The sequence below is a fragment of the Psammomys obesus genome, unplaced genomic scaffold (assembly GCF_907164565.1).
Source record: "Psammomys obesus unplaced genomic scaffold, mPsaObe1.curated_primary_1811, whole genome shotgun sequence".
In the NCBI taxonomy this organism is placed as follows: Eukaryota; Metazoa; Chordata; class Mammalia; order Rodentia; family Muridae; genus Psammomys; species Psammomys obesus.
In genome coordinates this window covers 31,517,924-31,537,354 of record NW_026585504.1, presented here as the reverse complement: position 1 = coordinate 31,537,354, position 19,431 = coordinate 31,517,924, and the positions used below count along the sequence as shown (strand labels likewise).

At 41.6% G+C, this 19,431-nt stretch overlaps 1 protein-coding gene across 1 annotated transcript; it reads left to right on the top strand.

The window, feature by feature from the left end:
• The first annotated feature begins 31 nt into the window (after positions 1-31).
• Positions 32-17,939, top strand: Apip (APAF1 interacting protein). The gene is made up of 7 exons (XM_055599712.1): positions 32-172; positions 8,469-8,569; positions 12,561-12,609; positions 14,005-14,122; positions 14,824-14,959; positions 17,134-17,301; positions 17,760-17,939. The coding sequence occupies exons 1-7, from the start codon at positions 119-121 to the stop codon at positions 17,857-17,859; spliced, it is 726 nt and encodes a 241-aa protein (XP_055455687.1). The 5' UTR covers positions 32-118; the 3' UTR covers positions 17,860-17,939.
• Positions 17,940-19,431: the final 1,492 nt, after the last annotated feature.

Sequence of the window (19,431 nt, the reverse complement as noted above, 5' to 3'; positions counted from 1 at the left end):
ACCCCGCCTCCCACTTTCGCTCCGCCCCCAGGCTGCCCGCTCAGTCTCCTAACAGGGTTCTTGCGGGCTGCTTCGGCCTGGAAAGAGCGCGGGCCGAGAGCCGAGCGGAGCTAGAACTATGTCTGTCTGTCAAGCTCAAGGAAACTGTTGCTCGCGGCCATGTGCCACGCAGGTAAGGACAGCGGTCTACGGCACGCGGGTGGGTTCACGGCGCGAGGTGCTGACCCCTAGCCATGTCTGCGCCAGTCCGAGGTTCCTCCCTACCCAAGTTAGAGCTGCGCCACCGGAACTGTACCGGTGTGGTGAAGACAGCACCGTTTTGGGCAGTTGTCTTTGCCTGCCTTACGTGACATTACGAGGTGGGAGATCATGGAAATGATTCTTGAAGGAGAATGGACCCTCGGGGTGCATGGGTTTTTCTTTCAGTCGCAGTCTTATGGAATGCCTTCTACGTGCTAAGAAAATGGTGAACAAGAGAACTAAAAGAAAAATAAACAGTTCCGATGTGGTGTGATAAGCCCTGCAGAAAGGCTTTCTTCAGCCTTCCTTCGGGCTGAAGGTCTCAATTAAAAATAAAACACAGGAAAGTTTTAGTGCTGAGCATCTGTGAACCATTATTGTCTTTGAGTAAGTGGCTTTTCCCAAGTTCGTAAAGAAAATCTTGAAGTTAGGCAATACTGAGAGAGATCTTGCATGTAGGATACTGGTCACTGGCGGTTATCCCTAGGCAGGTGTATATATGGAAAATGAGGAAATGAAAAACATTATATTAGAATCTTTGCTAAGATGTATTGACATATGTCCCCTAATTAGTAAATCTTGGTGAAAGCTATCATAGAAATACAGAATTTTTTCCATTATAAGTATTGTGCCAGGTCAGCAAAATAAGCTGTGATCCAAGAGTTATGAAGCTGAAGGTATTTTTGGAATGCAGAAGAGGAAGGTAGTTTCAGATAGTGTTTGTGAAAGACTTTGTGAGTACCTAGAAGACCCATGTAGTTAATGAGTAGCTGGTGTTTACAGTCAGTTTGCCTCTGACTCCCTAGACTGAGGAAAGGGAGTGTACTTGACAGAGGTGCCTGCTAGTAACGAGGAGGCTGAGGTAGAGGCAGTTGCAGGGGAACATGACTTAGTCTAAGATCTAGCAGCGACCCTGGTTGTTCATTCTGTGCTAATACTACATCCATCTAGTACTACAAAGGCCATCTAAATCTCTGCCTTCTGTCTTTTTTGTTCTTGGCATTCCACCAAGTTTCACCTCCCTTTACTCTCAGCCCATCCCCCTGGCCATATAATATCTGCCCTGATCAATCCCTGGATCTGTTCATTACACATTTTTCTTTCTCATACCTATTGTTGCCTCTACATACCTTCTATCAGAGTCTGCTTTACACTATAGGGTACCTAGTGCCTTGAGTTTCTCTTCCCGAAGCTGCTGAGAACTCTTAAGAAAAAACGATAGGTCAGGTATATGAATCAGTGAATCTGTATACACTATAATGTCCTGCCCACGTGCTTTCCCTTTGAGGACTACTTTTTATGCTGCTTAAGGTAACTATTCCAAGACCTTTAATCTCTCCTCATCTTGGGCCCAAGCCTGTGGCCTGGGAAGTTGCAATGATAGGGAAAGCTGTTAGATACAAACTTTTCAACTTCAGCTTCTTCCTCTTTCCAGCTACAGTGTCATTTAAAAGTAAAGGAGTAGGAATGTATAGCCACATTGCCTGGATTCAAATCCTGGCCCTGCTGTTAGTTAACTGGTAATCTTAGACAAGTTAATCTTTTAGTATAAAAGAGTTGGTATAAGGATAAAATGGTCCATACAGCTTTAACAGTAGTGCCTGACACAGAATAAGCACTCAACAAATGTTGGCAATTCCTATTGTTGATAGTTGGTCATATATATACCTGTACCTTCGTTCTTCCTCTTGTTTAAGACAATTACATCCTTTTGTTCCCACTCTCAGTTTCTCTTCCCTAGCAGAAGAGAACTTATTTATTAGTCCATAGATCTCCTATGCCTTCCATCTCTTCTTATCTTCTACTTCTGCCTCTTAGTATATGCTGTCATTTGGATCTTGAATGTCCCCAAAGGCCTCTGTGATGAATGGTGTATCCTCTCTTTAGATTGGTACCATTTAGAAGTAGAAGCACCTATACAGGATGGAGACTATTGAGAGATCCATATACCAATGAGCATGTGGCCCCAAAAGGCATGAAATACCCTATGTACCCTCTTTTTCTTTTGCTTCCTGGCCATTAGGAGAGCCTTTTGTGCCACCATGTACCTTTATCATTAACATCCTGCACCCCACCAGAGGCCTAAAAGTAATAGACCCAACTGATCATGGACTGGAGCCTATAAAACTATAAGCCAAAATAAACCGTTCTCATGATAGTTATCTCAGGCATTTTGTCATATTGTCTAAAAAATGATGACCACTACTACATATGATAGGAAATTGTTCTTATTGACCAGTTTTTCCATCTGTTTTCTTATCTAGGACTCCTGGCCACAGCAACATTACTGAAAGAATCTTTAGAATTTTATGCCTGCAAATTTCATTTACTTCTAAATGAAATGAGTGAAACCCACTTTGGTCTGGCTTCCAGATCCAGTTCTTCAAAGCATTCGATACTTAGGGAGCCAGTGAGATGGCTCAGTGAAGTGTTCCCTGCCAAGCCTGACACCTGAGTTTGGTCCCCAGGACCCACATGTTAAGACAGAACCAACTCCTGCAAGTTGTTCTCTGACAGGTGTCATGTCCACATACATACATGCACACGTGTGCACAAATAACTAAAATAAGTAACAGTTAAAAAAAATGTTACTTAAGGTAATTAAGACTGACTTAATTTACAGACACCCTGGGCCTAATGCAGCCCTCGGCCAGAACCCTGCTATCTTCTTCATTGTGCTTCCGCCGAGGAGCTGAATGTTGTTAGAGATCATTCTACAACTGTGCTCATTTGCCCATTTCATCCTGGTTATTTCAACCCTCAGAAGGGACCTCAACAGAGCCGACAACACTGCTGTTTTCTCCGGTAGTCCTAAGTCGATACTGTCCAACTCCCCACAGGGACTTTTTACCCTTGTGTGCATTCATATTGTTCCTGGTACTCTGGGTCAGGATCAGCTATTTCTAGGTTCTTGACTTCTTATTCAAGCAGTTGTAATAAAAATCCACACTGATTTCCAAAAGTAGCAAGGAAGTGTTGAAGTAGAGCATCAGAAAAGGTCAGAATACACTTCAGTGGAATGATATTCACACACATGAAGATGCTCAAGGGCCTCAGTTATTGTTTGAGTCTTCCTTTTCTGGAGTTCAAGGGGAGATTGGTTACCACAGGGCATAATGAGTGGTTCATATGATTGATAAATTAGATGATATAATTTCTCTAAGGTGCATGACCTTTAGCTTTCTCACTCTTAAAGTTTTTAAATCTTCTAAACCCATTTCCAGTGTCACTCTTACAGGTTCACTTCTGAAATATTTCACTGACCTTTTTACTGGTCTAGTCTTTGCTTTCTTGGTCACTGCCCTTCATTGTCTTTTCCCTACTGCCATAGTCAGATGTTTGAGAGCAGAGTGTGAGGGGTGGGGAGATAGCTTGGCAAGCACAGTGGACACTGTGAAGCATGCTGACTTAATTTGGATCCAGCACCCATGTAGAAGTTGGATGCAGTGACACATTCCTGTAACCCCAGCCCTGGAAAGAATGAAGACAAGAGGATCCCCAGGATCTGTTGGCCAGTTGCTCGAGCTGAAAGAGTGGCCTGCAGGTTCAAAAGGAGGCGGTGTCTCAAAAAGAAAAAGAAAAAAAAAAAGTTGGGAAGATGACTCAGTGGTTAAAAGCACTGGCTGTTCTTCCAGAGGACCTGGGTTCCATTGCCATCACCCATATGGTGGCTTATCTTCTGGCCTCTGTGGGCACCAAGCATGCAAAGTTAAAAATATATCCTGCTTCCCATCTGTATCCACAGAACCTAATTTGCAACAAGTTCCATTTCCTGAGTTTTCCTGTCCACCTGTACAGCTCATTCTCACCACACTTCATGAACTCAAGCACTCTTCCCAACTCTTTTCCCTCCTCTCTATAGCCTCTACTTCCATTATTCCCCAGCCATTTTCTTTTATACACCATCATCCCATAACTGTGAAATTCTTTATGAGGTCAAGCTCCTCAAAGTGGATCTTATTGCCCTGATATTTCTTTTCGGGGCCTATCAAGTATTAGCATTCACGGTTTGCTGAGTGAATGACTGAAGTGTATAATAAATCCCAGAAGGAGGATGGCCACATCTTACTGAGTAAAAGCTGACCAGCAGGGTTTGAGAGAATTGCAACAACTGGAGCTCCAGCGTGAGCAGCCAGAGTGTAAACAAAGCTGTATTTTTGCCTGGGAGAAAGACAACCTAGTTACCTATTGCTACACAGCAAACCACCCTTAATTTAGCAGCTGAAAACAGCACTGATTGTATCCCATAGATGCTCAGGATTAGGACTCTAGGAGCAGCTGTGCTGAGCTCGGGCTTAGGGTCTCATGAGGCAGCATTTGAGCTGTTGCCACAGCCAATAGTCACATCAAGGATGGACTCCACAAGGAGAATCTGTTCACCCATGTGACTTCTCAGGCCATGGTGGCCTTCTGCATGTGCTGGCTCAGCAAAGAACAAGTGTTCCCAGAGAGAGAGATTCCTGAGACCCAACATTGAACCTGCACATCTTATGGCATCATCTGAGAAGTGGCACAGTAGCCACTTCTGCCAGAGCCTGTTGGTGCATGGGCCAATCCTGGCACTGTGGTGGCAGGCCATGAGTATCACTATCAGGATACAGGGATCCCCAAGAGCCATCTTGAAATGGATTCCATAAGGAGTTTGGCTAGAACTGAGGGGTTTATATAAATCAACAGTGAAAAAATACTTGAAAAGTAGATTAGGACATAAAGAGGCGTAACAGATCAAGTAAGTGGTATTGGAGTGTTTGTTGACTTGAGGGACCAAGCTCACTGATCAAAGTGCTGTGTTAGTTTAATGCTCATGGTAGAATGGAGGGGAAGAAAATTCAGATAAAGAGATCAAACAGGAAAAGCCTACCTTCTACCCTAAATGTCAGTCCTGGGAGAATATTTATTGGGATTACAAAGTGAACAATGAAAATATGAATTTCCCCAAATTAATTGCATTGAAGTTAAAGTACCTTTTATACTGACATTATTCTCACTATTTTTATGTTTAAAATCCACTCATTTCTGAAGGCAGTGATAGTGGATAGTTAAATAGAATTAGTGTCATTACTTGGCAACCACATATCATTCCCTAAAATTAGTAAAACTACACACGGGCCTGTGAGCTGAGGCCGTGGGCAAAGCAGTTGCTGCATTAGTTTACCTAAGTTCATTCTCTGGAGCCCACATAGAGGGGGAAGGAGGGAACTGGCTCTACACAGTGGTGCCTTGACCTCTACATGTGTGCCCTCGCCCCAGTCATAAATAAAAGGAAGAAAACTGCTGTTGAAATTCAGACTCCTGGGGATTCCTGATCCATTTAAGAAAACCGCCACCCAGAAAGTATCCCTGACAAAGTGGGAACAAAGCTGAAAGCAGGCTGTTTTGAACTCCTGTCAGCGTTTGTGTGATGGAAAGAAGTTTCCGAGTGTGGTGAAAGCATGGAAGGGCTCTTTTGAGTGAAGGTGCCATTGCAGAGAAACCAGCAATGCACAGAACAGGATGAAAAAGCAGGAAGAAGCAAAGCCCAGCCACACACACCGTCCTGGGAGCTCAGCGGCACCTTCTCCCTTCCTGGATTCAGTCTTGGTGATAGTGGTGAAAGACTAAGGCAAGCAACAATCTTGCTGGGCTGCCTTAGGGTTGTCTGTAGGCTGGCTCACAGCTAAGCAAATTGTGGAGTAGTCCCAGCACTGGAGCTTCCTGTCCACAGCGGACAAGTTGTGTGTTCACTGCTGATTCTGCTTAGTATTATCCTGTGGATTTTGTCCAGTTTGTCTTTATTTGAAAATTCCAAGTTCCTAGTTATTTATGCCCAAGTGTGTTGAATGCTGTTTTGAGCCAATTCTAACATAACATAATGCTTTCCTTATTAACTGTTAAGTTAAATACCTGTGACACTCTCTCCTTTGGGGGAGGTGTTCAGGATCAGATTCGGATCCTTGCTTATGCTAATAAACATATGCTTTACCATTGAACATCACCTTTCGCCTGAGAGCTTGTTTTATGTTTGTGTCAGAGTCCTCCCAGAGGAAGGCCTGAGTCCAGGCACATGCTGGGTTTTAAGGTGAAACTAAAGGAAGGAACGGAAATAAGCAGAGCCACAGTTAGGCATAAGTAGGCTTTTCTGTGACAGTCAAAGCTGAAATTTCTTCAAAGTGGAATGAGAGCTTTTTACACTTTAAGGTCTGTAACATCTTCTGTTTCTGCACAGCGTAGCTTCTGTTCACTGTGGTGAGGCTTCAGCTTCATGTCATAGAGCTGTGATGCTCACTGAAAGCCCTGTCTAGCAACAGCGGACGCAAGCTAAGCCTTCTCTTCCCAGTTCCAAAGACAGCATCTCCACGTTCACACGCTCGGGCTGCACATGTTAAGTGACTGCAGCTTCAGCAAGTGCCTTTGCCAGGGCTCCACTCCTTCCCTGTGCTGTGTCTTGCTGATCTGAATGACAGAGGGAGCTGTAGGAACAGCACTGCCCTGTCATTGCTCTAGGGTGGCAGGAAGCCGGCTAATTGTTCTAATACCTCAATACTGGGAACAGACAAAAGGGAAGGGGATCTATAATAATAGACCATTTTCTGTAATGTTTGCAATTTGTTGCGCAAATTTGGTCTTAATGATTGGAACACTACAGGAGTCTTTCCATTAGCTGTATTTAATATGTAATTAAAATATCATTTGTGTTCCCAAAAAAGAGGAAATAGCAAATTATATGGGGCATAGAAATTTTTGGCTAGATTCCTCCAGAAGAGTTAAATCCATTTTATTATTAACTTTAAGTAATTTGTGTTCAAGAACTTTAACTCCTTAAAGTGGAAGGAACTTAGCATTGTGCTGTGCAGTTTTGTGTGGAGTGTTTGTACTGGAGAGACTTTTAAAATACGTGTATGTATGTGTGCAGCTCTATGTGATATGTGCTCATACGTGCGGGCACCCAAGGACTCCAGCAGAGCGTATTGGGTCCTCTGGAACTGGAGTGTAAGTGGAGCTGCCTGACATGGGTGCCAGGAACTGAACTGCAGCCGTCTGCAGGAATGTGGAGGCCTTAACCATCCCTCCAGCCCCAGCTTTTGTTATTTTTTTATATTGTGTGTGTATCTGTGTCTGTGTGTCTCTATATGGATGGGGGCAGTTCGAGGTCAGTAGGTAGATAGGTGCACATGCAGATGCCTAAGAAGGCCCAAGGCTTCTTTGTGCTTGAGCTGGAGTTAGGATAGTAGTGAGTGCTAGGGGCTGAACTGGGTTCCCCTGCAAGAGCTGTACACGCTCTTAACTGCTGAGCCACCTCTTCCGCTTTGTGCTGTGTGTTTTATCTTTATTTTTTCTCATCTTATTCCTCAAAGTGTTCTCCTTTAATGGTTGAATAAAAGTGAGGTTCAGTGTCTTAGTTAAGGTTTCTCATTGCTATGATAACACTGAGCAAAAGCACCACGGGGAGCAAAGAGTTTATTTTGGCTTACAGCTTGTAGTTTATCGTCCAGCGAAATCAGGGCAAGAATACAAGGCAAGAACCTGGGGGCAGGAGCTGAAGCAGAGACTGTGGAGAGTACTGCTTAGTGGTTTGCTCCTCGTGGCTTATATAGCTCAACCACCAGCCGGTGCAGCAGCTGGGCCCATTCCAGACATCAATCAAGAAAACGCACCAAAGGCTAATATGGTGGGAACATTTTCTCAATTGAGGTTCCCTCTTCCAGGATGACTCTAGCCTGTGCCACATCTACGTAAAAACTGGCCAGGACACTCAGCATCATGTAAACAGTGAATTAGATACAAGGTAGTTTGGACTTTAAGTCTGCCAACTCCTAAGCCTGTGTTGGTCTGAACTTTACAGAATGTCTGGCTTTCTCCCATGCTCTGAATTTTATATTCTAAAGGCTGCTTTATCAACAATCCTTCATAATACTTGCCTAAAACCATGTGAATGTGTATATTATGTATGTGTGAGTAGGATTTGTTTATTGTTATTTGTTTTATTTTTGTTTTTATAGTATTTATTTTAATTGTAATAGGAGATGATATTAAAGTCACTTTGGGAAATAGGACAGCTTTAAGATAAAAATGAAACTGAACCAACACAGACTATATTGAACATGCAATAACCATGATTTATGATGTTCTAGCTACGTGTTTTGTCTGAAAAGCTCACCTGTGTATTCTGAAATATGTTTTTATAGAAATGCCAGCTGGAATACACAGATTACAGAGTCTATTTAAGAAATCATTATGTTCTGTTTAAGGACAAGGAACATCCCAGATTCCTGATCCCAGAACTTTGCAAACAGTTTTACCATCTGGGCTGGGTCACCGGCACTGGCGGAGGAATTAGCTTGAAGCATGGGTAAGTCTCTGGCTGATTTCAGCTCAGGAGTTCTCCATTTCAGCAGGCCACAGGTGCTGTGTCCAAATCCAGCTGATAGTCAGTTTAATGTGGTACAGAAGCTGAATACTTTCTACATGATCAGTGGCTATTTGCATAACCCAGTGGAACCAAGGAGCAGATGCAACAAGCATAATAAGTAGAGGCTTTTGAATCCCAGTTGCTAATTGGGATAATTTAGTCCTCTCTGGAATACCAAAGGCAGGTAGGTAGCAGTCCATCAAGGATGTTCATGTACCTGGACTTTAGCAAGATCTTCTCTAGGCAGTCAAAGATTGATTCCAAAAGTTCAGAGAGATATTTAAAAGCCACTTAAATACAGATTATTAATCATTAAAAATTCAAAAATCCATGTTTACAGAGTTTTTAAAAAAAACCCATGTGCTATGTATTCTAAGCAGAGATATCAGGATTAATAGGCACAACGCTTGCTGATATCTGCTCCTCTGAGGCACTGGTTTTAAAGAGAAAGAAGGAATCGTTTTCTACTGCTCATTGGATTCAGTGACTGTCTTGTCCTCCAGCAGATGAGGAATAAATACAGCACTGGAATTACTCTCAAGGTGATGCCGACTTCCCCAGGGGCTTTCTGGAAGATGATTAATGCTTCCCTCCCGAAATGTAGGAATATTGTTACTGGAGGCTGAATTTTATTTTGCATTCTAATTCACCTTTTCTCTTTAGCAAAATTGGGTTATTAAGACATTTATCTGTTTAGTGTATACGTACATGATATGTATGTGTATACATGTACATATGTATGTGTATGTATTCCCCAAGGAGTCTGCATTTCATAATAGGAAATGGATTTTAAAATAGAATCAGAACATCTTAATAAAAGAATTTTATTGCACCCCACAAGATGATGAGTTTGTAATACCATCTGCTTCAAATTAGTGTCATTCCTGAAATATTAGTTCAGTAGTGGGAAATAGCAGAGGTGCCTTAGTCAACAGCGTGATCAGCTGTGGATAAAAGGATTCTCAGTACAGAGGAAGTGTGTCCCCTCATGGCCTGCATGTCCATCCATGTCCTGTCTTTCACCATCATCACCCCAGGTGCTAATGTGTCAGTTCAGCTTTGTGCAGATGTTCAGACTGTTTTGCCTAAACATTCAAGTTTTCTTATTCACAATATACCTGAAATTCTTACTAATTTGCCCCTGTTTCACTTATCTATTTAGAAGACAAGTGCCTGCACTTTAATTTCCCTGATGTATGATTTATAGTAAGTCATGTTCTAAATGTCGCCTTTAGTTATTTGCATGGGCAGAAAATAGTTTTTTTATCATAATAACTCTCCTACCAAGCTATACTAAAAATAGTCATTTCTGTCTTTTTAAAATATATATACAGGAAAGTTAACAGGAGAATGCAAACTCAGGAGTGGTTTCTTTAAAGCAAGAAATTGTAAAGGACTTCTCTATCTATAAGAACTTTACTGTTCCACACATTGATTGTGTGTGGCCAGCATAAACCATTTATTGGCCCATGTCTTAATATGTAGTGGCTTTTATAGCACTACAATCAATTTATAGGAAAGTTGCATCATATAGAAGTTTTCTTTATTTTTAATGGGCAATGAGCTCCCCCTAGAGGCCACAAGTGGGAAGAGCCAAAGTTTTAAGGCATTGTTTGGCTTCAGGTTTATGCTTTACAGACTAAAATGGGCATTTTTAGTAAAATGTTGAATGTTATCCCTAATATTTGGGATATTAGGGATATGGCTTTATTTGCCACTATTACTCACCTTCACGTTTCTGGTGATAGTTTTGTCTTCTGGTTCTGGTTCCCTGTGCAAATAAGTTTGAAAAGAAATGTAACATACTAGAGTCATGCAGATGATAGTCTTTGGGAATATAAAAATATTGACAGATTGCAATGTTTGGCTCATCCACGCCAGCTTATATGACTAGTGAATGGTAACAGGAAGTGCGTGTGAGTGAGTGTGTCTGACAGCAAAGACACACATTGGATTGAAAGTGAGGACACGCGTAGGAATCGTCAACGTAATTCCACAACATTCAGCAGCCATTGCCCTTAGGCTTGCTCTGTAATGTTTAGATTTAGCATTTTCTGTCTTCATTGATATGTGCCAGCCACACTAAGCCTGTTGCATGCTGTTAAAAACATATTTGATAAACACATACGGTAACGAGCCACTGAAGTGTAATATTCCAGTGCTCTCTAACCACCAGAGGGTAGATAAAAATAGACACTCCTGAGCACAGATGTAGTATCAACTCTTGTTTTTGTTTATTTGTTTGTTTCCTTTTGTTTACCGTAGAATGAAAGCACAAGTAATATAGAGAAAGAAACTCCAGACTTAATTCTCCGGAATGTCAAGTTTCTTTTTATTTGTGGCTTATAGAACCAGGCAAATATTTTCCTTCAGTCTTTTGTATGTTATCTCCTAAAACAAAATATTCTTATATGTTTATCACATTTCTCTTTTTGTGTTGATATAAATATGTCAAAAATCTACTTAGCTTGTCTTTGACTTACTCAAAGTAGATCAAAGTCTAAATTAATTCCCGTTTCAAAGACAACAATACAGACAAACATGGCACAGCTAGAATTCCTTTGTGCTCACAAAGCTGGGGAGTGGGTCTCTGGGGCTGTGGTCTGTTGTGTTGCTTGTAGAAGGAGGGCGGCCACACTTGCCCTGTGCGGCAGAGTGAGTGCTGCAGCTGCTTCAGGAGACCCAACGCATGCACGAGCTCATTGCACCCTGCATTCTGCTCACCTCTCAGGCCTTTACAGTCTGATTTACCAAGAAACTCATTTCACGGTCTTCCTTGTCAGTGTAAAGTCTGTATATTTTGTAGTAACCATGTCAGCAGCTTCATACAGGCCATCCTCATTTTCACTGTGAAGCCTTTGATCTTGTCCATTATGCGTTTCTGCCTCCATGTCAGACGCTAGAGTTCCAGATGCTTGTGCTCGCATGGTTTCTGTCTTGGTGGCAGCTCATTTATATGCTCTGGCAACTCAAACTGATAAGTGAGGCAAAGGACTGTCCTGTGAAGTGGAGAGAATGTGGAAGATTTGGAAATTATGTTGCAGGTTAAATTTAGCAGCACCATAGAGGACCTGGCAGAAAATCGTACAAAGTATACATCTAACACCCAGAACAAAAGTGCATTCTCTCTCTCTTTCTCCCTCTCTCTCTCTCTCTTTCTCAGTATGGGTTGTGTGTGCGCATTTACATATGTGTGCATGCATGTGTGTGTGTGTTGTTTCAGGTATTTGCTGGCTGCATTTCCCATGCTGATCTTCCCTGTTCAGCCTCCTATGTGCTGTGACTATACGCATGTGCAAACGCCTTCGATACCTTTCTTGCATTTCTAACTTTTTGTGATTGCTTTGCTGCCATATAATGTCTAAGATTTGTGTCATAGAGGAAACTCTTCTACAAAGTCACCCTGTGCTGATGACATAATTTAGCAAACTGTCCAGGAGAGGGCTCTGCACTTCATGACTTCATGTAATAAATTTGAATCTCATTCTTTGCAATGAAGAAATGTTCTCAATCAGACATACATTTTACCTAATTGTATTTTAGAGTTACTGTATTTTACATAGGATACAGAATTCTGTTCATTCATGCCAAAAAGTGCTAAATGCTTACATATTTAGATTTATCTTTCCTCTAGATAGTGCTGTTATTAGCGTTGATTTTTTTACCCCCATGAAAAGAAATACATATATGTGAAAGCAGGAAAGACAAAAGCAGCTACTATGAGTTTGCTACTATGAGTTTGTCTGGGCCACCAGTGCTACAAAGTAGCTTATCCTGTGCGCCCTAACTCTTTCACTCAAACAAGCAGCTGTTTGTGGCTTGATGTTTAAAGAGCTTTGATGGTTTGACTGGAAGGATACGCTTTTTTTTTTTTTTTTCAAAACCAAAAATTTAGCTAAATGAAAACCAATTTCTATATTTTTGTTACCAGCAATGAAATCTACATTGCTCCCTCAGGCGTGCAAAAGGAACGCATTCAGGTATGCCAAAGGACCCTTTGTAAGCCCTCTGTCCCCTCTCCTTAATGCTGTTCCATGAAGTGGAATTGCTTCTAAAAGGTTATGTTAGCTTTGAAGGGTGGTTCTGTTGTGATAATTTAACTAATCAACAAACATTTGCCAAGTAATTATTAAATATTTGTTGAGTAATTATAAAGTGCTTGTTTAAGGTGGCCAGGATCCTCCCCATAACCAGCATGTGTTTTGAAATTTCCTTCAGGGCTGGAGCGATGGCTCACTGGTTAAGAGCAGAGGACCTGGGTTTGGTTCTCAGCACCTACCCTGGCTCACAAGTGCCTGTAGCTGCAGTGGCAGGGGACCTAAAGCCACCCTTCTGACCGCTGAGGGGACCAGGTATGCATGTGGCACACAGACATACATGCAGGCGTATTTTTTATAAGAATAAATAAATCTTTAGAATCCCATTCAGAAAACTGGCAGGCAGCAGTTAGAACTGCGGCCTCCTTCCACTTTATCAGGCCAGTGAGATGGGCCTGCTGATGGGCTCGGCTCACACAAACTGATGGATATTTTCAATGGCAGAGCTATTCTAATTTTAAGTGGGGAAATTTTGTTTCAAAAATTTAAGAAGTGGCATTCTCTATCAATGCTAGAGTAATTCCCCAAATCTAACCAAATACATACAACTTTGATTTAAGGGAAGAAAAATAAAAAGTTTTTTCTTCATGAAAGTTTCTATTGTGGTCTGTGATGAGCCCTGGAGTTTGGAAGTTGCAGATCAGAAATACGCAGCATCACTAAGGAAAAGCTGGGTCGACATACTCCCGAATTCCCGAAGAGCAGTGTTTTTACTGAGTTTCTCAAGGAATAAGGAAGTTCAAACACCCATCTGAGAAAGCTGATTTCTTTATGTAGATTTTCTAAAAAATAGTTATGACACAGCAGGCCCAAATTTGTGAACTGACAGCAACATCGTTAATTACATAATTGTTTCTACATCCAATTTGATCCTCCAAACTGTAAAAGAAATGTCTTTTGTTAACTCTCGAGAAAGTTTTTGATAGTTTAAAACTTTGTTTTGCCATCATGTATATCTGTACACTGTGTGCATGCAGTCCCCATGGGGACCAGAAGAGGGCATCATGTCCCTGGAACTGAGGTCAGATGGTGCAGAGCCACCATGTGGGTGTTGGGGACCAAACCTAGGTCCTCTGGAAGAGCTGCCCATGTGCCTACCTACAGAGCCATCACTCTAGCCACAGTATAAAACTTAGAAAAGAATCTCCCTATGGGGAAACAAACATGAACATTTAATTTGAATGTTAAACATATTTTTGTAGCATATACAAGTACACACAGTAGAGACATTTGTTGTTTTTTAAGATCTTCTTTTTTTCTCTCTCTCTCTATAAATAGCCAGAAGACATGTTTATCTGTGACATCAATGAGCAGGACATAAGTGGGCCTCCAGCGTCTAAGAAGCTCAAGAAAAGCCAGTGTACTCCTCTTTTCATGAACGCTTATACTATGAGAGGTATGCAGAGAGTAATTGATGTAAAGAGCATTTGCAGAGTCGGCCTCCCCAAAGGATAGTGGTTACAGCTTTAGCCAACAGCTCTGGAGTATCAAATATGTACAAGAACTCTAAATGTTTCGACTCATTCCGTTCTCTGGTTAGCCTGTGAAGAAGGTCCACTGTTCCACTTTCCTGCTAGTTAGTTCTCATCAATTTGACACAAGCTAGAATCATCTGGAAAGAGGAACTCCTGATAAGGAATTGCTTCTATCTGACTGGCCCGTAGGCAGGTCTGTGGGGACATTTTCTTGATCAATGATGGGCATAGGAGGGCCCAGCCCACTGTGGGTGGTGCTATCCTGGGGAAGTGGTCCTGGATTGTATAAGAAAATAGGTTAAGCAAGACGCGAGAACCAGGCAGCCAACAGCATTCCCTTTTGGCCTTTGCTTCAGTTCTAACCTCCAGCTTCCTGCCTTGAGTTCCTATGCTGACTTCTCTCAGTGGCCTGGGACAAATAAACCCTAGGCTGCATTTGGTCAGCATTTTATCTCAGCAACAGAAACTAACTAGAACACCCTCTTACTCACCACCAGTTTTTTCTATGAAAAAAGTTAAGTCCAAAACCAAACGTGTACATAAAGTTACATGGGGATATATGTTGATTTTCTTTTAACGATGTAAGTTCTTTTCACTGAGCATCTGGCCCTTTATGCTGCAGGAGCAGGCGCAGTGATTCATACCCACTCTAAAGCTGCTGTGATGGCCACCCTTCTGTTTCCAGGACAGGAGTTTAAAATTACACATCAAGAGATGATCAAAGGAATACGGAAATGTACCTCAGGAGGGTATTACAGGTATAATTTTTTACTAACTTATTTGGCATACATTTTTCCTTCTCTTTGTTAAGTCAGACCATGATTTTTTTATGCTTCTAATGAGGTGCAGTGGGTCTGTGTTGAGTAATACCCCACTTAATATTATACTTTCAGATGCACTCTCAGTGACACGGACTCTTCCTCCCTTCCCCAGCCATGCTGAATTATTAGCAACACAAAGAATGGAATTTTTGCTCCACTGAAGTGAGCAAAAGTCTTGGCTGGGGTGTCTGTCAGGTGGGCGGGGACAGCCCTCTTTTCAGCACTGAGAGAGCAAGATCTCCTTACCTCTGCTTTATCCTCCTCAAGCTTGAGCTGGGACCATGTTCATGCTGACTTCATCTATTTCTAGGATACACTCCTGTTTACAAAGAAACCTTTCTGTTCATTTTAATTGCATAAATGACTGTATTTCAGAATTCGTGATGTGAGTGACATAAAATTGAAGAACAATAACCCTGTAACTAAATTTAAACAAATCCACCAGCCTGCAAAAATGTAGTCGCTAGTCATAAATCTAGACTGGAGTGACTTGAAGAAACAGGCTTCCAGTGGCCAGGTACAAGCTGAGCCTTGCTTTTAGCTGGTAGCATTCTTGTGAACCTTCACCCTTCTTAATTTCCTACAGGGCCTGATTCTCCCTCTCCATCAGAGGAGAGTGCCCCTGCTACTAAAGACACCCCAATAGTGTCCCACTGTGACTGAAGGGAACAGGTTGGACGCGTTTAAGTCAGAGTGCTGAAGATTTTATTTGCCTTGATTTCCGTGACTGTTTATTGTGTGCCTAAAGCCTTCCTTGGCTCAATGAAAACTAAATAGAAATGGGAAAAGTTAAAGCAGTGGAGTATGTGCTTAACACTTGCAAGGCCCTGGGCTCCATCATTAGCAGCACAGCGAAGCAAAACAAAGTCAGCACTAGGCACCTCCTCCTCTCCAGGTGAGGGGAGCATGTGCATGCGTCAGTATAGCAGCATGCCTCTGCTAGAGTGCAAAGGACTCTGGCAGGGGACTTTCACAGCTCGGCTTCATACTTAACTGGTGAGGGTCAGCATCCTGTTGGTGAAATGAAGGGTCGGCTTGAATTTGTTTTCTGATTTCACTGTGCTTTGAAGTTATTTTGCCCCTGGAAATATCTGACTGTGTGGCATATGCTATGGGAAAGTAGAAGTCTGCCGCCCTTCTGGCTAGTTTTAGGAAAGATGGGAGACCAGCAACTCGCTCCTTCTTCACTGTGGATATTGTGTATTTACTTCCATCTCAACTATAGTGGAATCATGGGCAATTCTATGATAATGGTCGCCCAAATTATTAATCACATGACAGCTGTTTAGTCTATGCCTGCCTGAAAGTGGTCATTTCAGATAACACTTGGGACGTTTTTGTTGTTAAGTTTACTCACTGCATTGGTGAAAAGTCAGCATGGGAAAAAAATCCATGTATAAATGAACATTTGTCTGAGTTGTCATGGGTTACAATTGACCTCAGGAATGAACTTAGTTTCACTTGTAGGGGAGTTACTTCTTTGAACATTATTATATTCTGACTTTAATCTCATGTATTTACTAAGGAAAAAAAAGTAGAAACAAAAGTTCTAATGTGGCAGATTCGACTTTTGTGAAAGGACTGCCGTAACCTTAGTGATTGTTACTAGAAGGCTCTTTCCATCCTGGTGCCACAAACCACACCTGCATTGACTGCCGTGCCTGTCAAGACATTTTGGTATTCTGCCTAATGATTTAAAAAAAAATATAGTGATTTTTTTATATTGTTGGGAAATACTCCTACTGTTTAAGATATAGTTCAAAGTCTCATCTTTTCTATACTTCTGTGTGTAAGGTATATAATTTTCTGTCTCATGTTTAAAATGTTATGATCATCTTTGCTTCAAGGAAATACTTGTATGATCTTAATTTCTTTTTAAGTTTCTCGCATACTGTACAAATTTCTGCCATTTAAACTTAGGGCTACCTGCCAGATTTCAATGTTATCTTTTGGTATAGATACAAGATATAACTTGCAGCATCTTGTTTTGTAGTTGGAGAAGTTGGAGTTCTGTTTAGAGATAAATGGTACCTGACTGGTTACTAACAGGAAAAATTACAAATAGAATATTGATATTTCAGTGGGAGAAAATGTCTTGTTCTGTCTTGTAGATATGATGATGTGTTAGTGGTACCCATTATTGAGAACACTCCTGAAGAAAAGGACCTCAAAGAGCGGATGGCTCGTGCCATGAATGAGTACCCAGACTCCTGTGCGGTTCTCGTCAGACGTCATGGGGTGTACGTGTGGGGAGAAACCTGGGAGAAAGCAAAAACCATGTAAGACTGAATCCAAGAATATTTTATACAAATCACACTCAGGATGTGAAAATGAACTCAACACGGTTAGGATTTAAAATGAAATACATGTTTTTCATGTGTCTGTTGGTTAACTGATTTCAGCTTCAGTAATCTATTATTGTTATTTGTGGAGACCTGATTTTCATTCTGCTGAATCACTGGGAAGTATTACATTTCATTTAAAAATATAGCACATAATAAAAACTGTAGCTTTGTGTGTGTGATATACTTCCTGAGAAGTAAACGATGTAGTTGCGCAGTTCAGTGTGATTCCTCTGCATGTTTGAAAACTGTTGGAATCAAAATAAGAAACTTTGGTAATGACCTAAGTAGAAAATGTAGAAACAAAGCAAAGCTAACCTTGGGAGACCTGGTGGTCGGACTGAAGAAGTTTGTCCTGACACAGACGTTCCGTTCTCCCGCCTCTTCTTCTGCAGGTGTGAGTGCTATGATTACCTGTTTGACATTGCTGTCTCCATGAAGAAGATGGGACTGGATCCAGCGCAGCTCCCCCGTGGAGAAAGTGGAATTGTGTAAACCGAGTGGACGCCTAAGTCTCTCCAACGATAAAACAAACTTATTATGCCTTAAATAAAACTTGACTGCTTTTAAATGAATGGAAAACTTTCTTGATGTCACTAACTTGCCACTGAATAATCCGAAAACCACATATACTGAATTCTACAAATAATCTCCTCTGACATTAAATATTTGCTTATATTCTTACAGTTTTAGGCAACAGGGAGGTGGAATAAAAACTTTTTTATTTGGTATTTGCTTAAAGATTGTAGCAGAAAAATATTTGCCTTTAAGTTAATTTCTTTTGTATGCATTCTCAGAGAAGTCCTTTTCATCTTTAAAACACTGATAATAGTAGAAATCTCTGGGAATTTTCTACTTAATTGTGGGAGTTCTTAATGAACTATTAAGACTAATGTATCCATCTTATTTGGTATAAATATAATTGTGTAGATGGAAGTAGCCATCTTTATCACTTCCTTCATCCCAGTCAAATAAGTCTTATCTTTCCACTGTGCCTTAGTCCCGTTATCCTCTGACCTTCCCAAGGCCTCTGCTTTTGCCAAGATTCTTAAAATATGCTGCACATACAGGTATGTGCTACCGTACCTTCAGCCTTCACCCAGCTCTAACACCTGTCCACTGTTCAGCCTGTTTTCTGTTCTCCCACTTGGACCAGTCAGCCCTCACCACGCTATTGAAACAGCTCTTACTGAGACTAGCTGGACCTCGCTGTGTGCCCATCCTCTGAATGCTGTTTTCCATTCCATGCTGTAAATGAAACCAGTCTCTCCCTGAAGACACTTTGTCTTGAAGCTGAAGCTGCTTTGTCTCATCACTAGGCCTGGACATAAGATGAATGAACCCTTGAACATCAAGTCTGTTTCTTTTTTCTTGTTCCAGCAAACTTTTACTAATACTTCCAGCCATCCTCTGTGTGTGTGCATCCTAGCAAGACAAGAGAAACACTGCTGTGTTACTGTCACGTAGGTCTCAGGTGCTGTGGGGAATATTATTATGCTCCTTCACTCACCAACACCCCTTCCAGATATCCGTTTCTTCTCAAAATTCAAACATTTCCCTGCATACTCACTCTGTGATAATAACTTCGACCGCTGTTTCACTAAAAAGAATAGACACCATCAAGGGAGAGCTTCCGAGAGCTTCCATGAGCTTCCTGCCTCTGCATGTTCCACACAGGACAGGTAAGCTGGCCCTGCTGCCCACTGAGACCCTGTCTCCTGACACACTAAACTCAGAGATAGATTCCCTGCTGGCTTCACTCATCAGCATTGGCTGCGTTGGTTCTTCAGGTTGCTAGACTCCACACAGTGCTGGTCCCTCTTCAGCTCTATAGTTTCAGCTGTCTACTACATCATCCCTTGGACAACTTTTTTCAAAACTCACTAATCTCATCTCTTTTCATGGATTTAAAAACCAGTTGCACCCAGCAGATCACACATTGGTATCTTTTTAGTTATTTATTTACTTACTTAGTTTTTAAATTTATTTTTTACAATTTATTTACTTTACATCCCAATTGTAGCACCGTCCCTCTTCTCCTAGTCCCACCCTCCATACCTTCCCTCC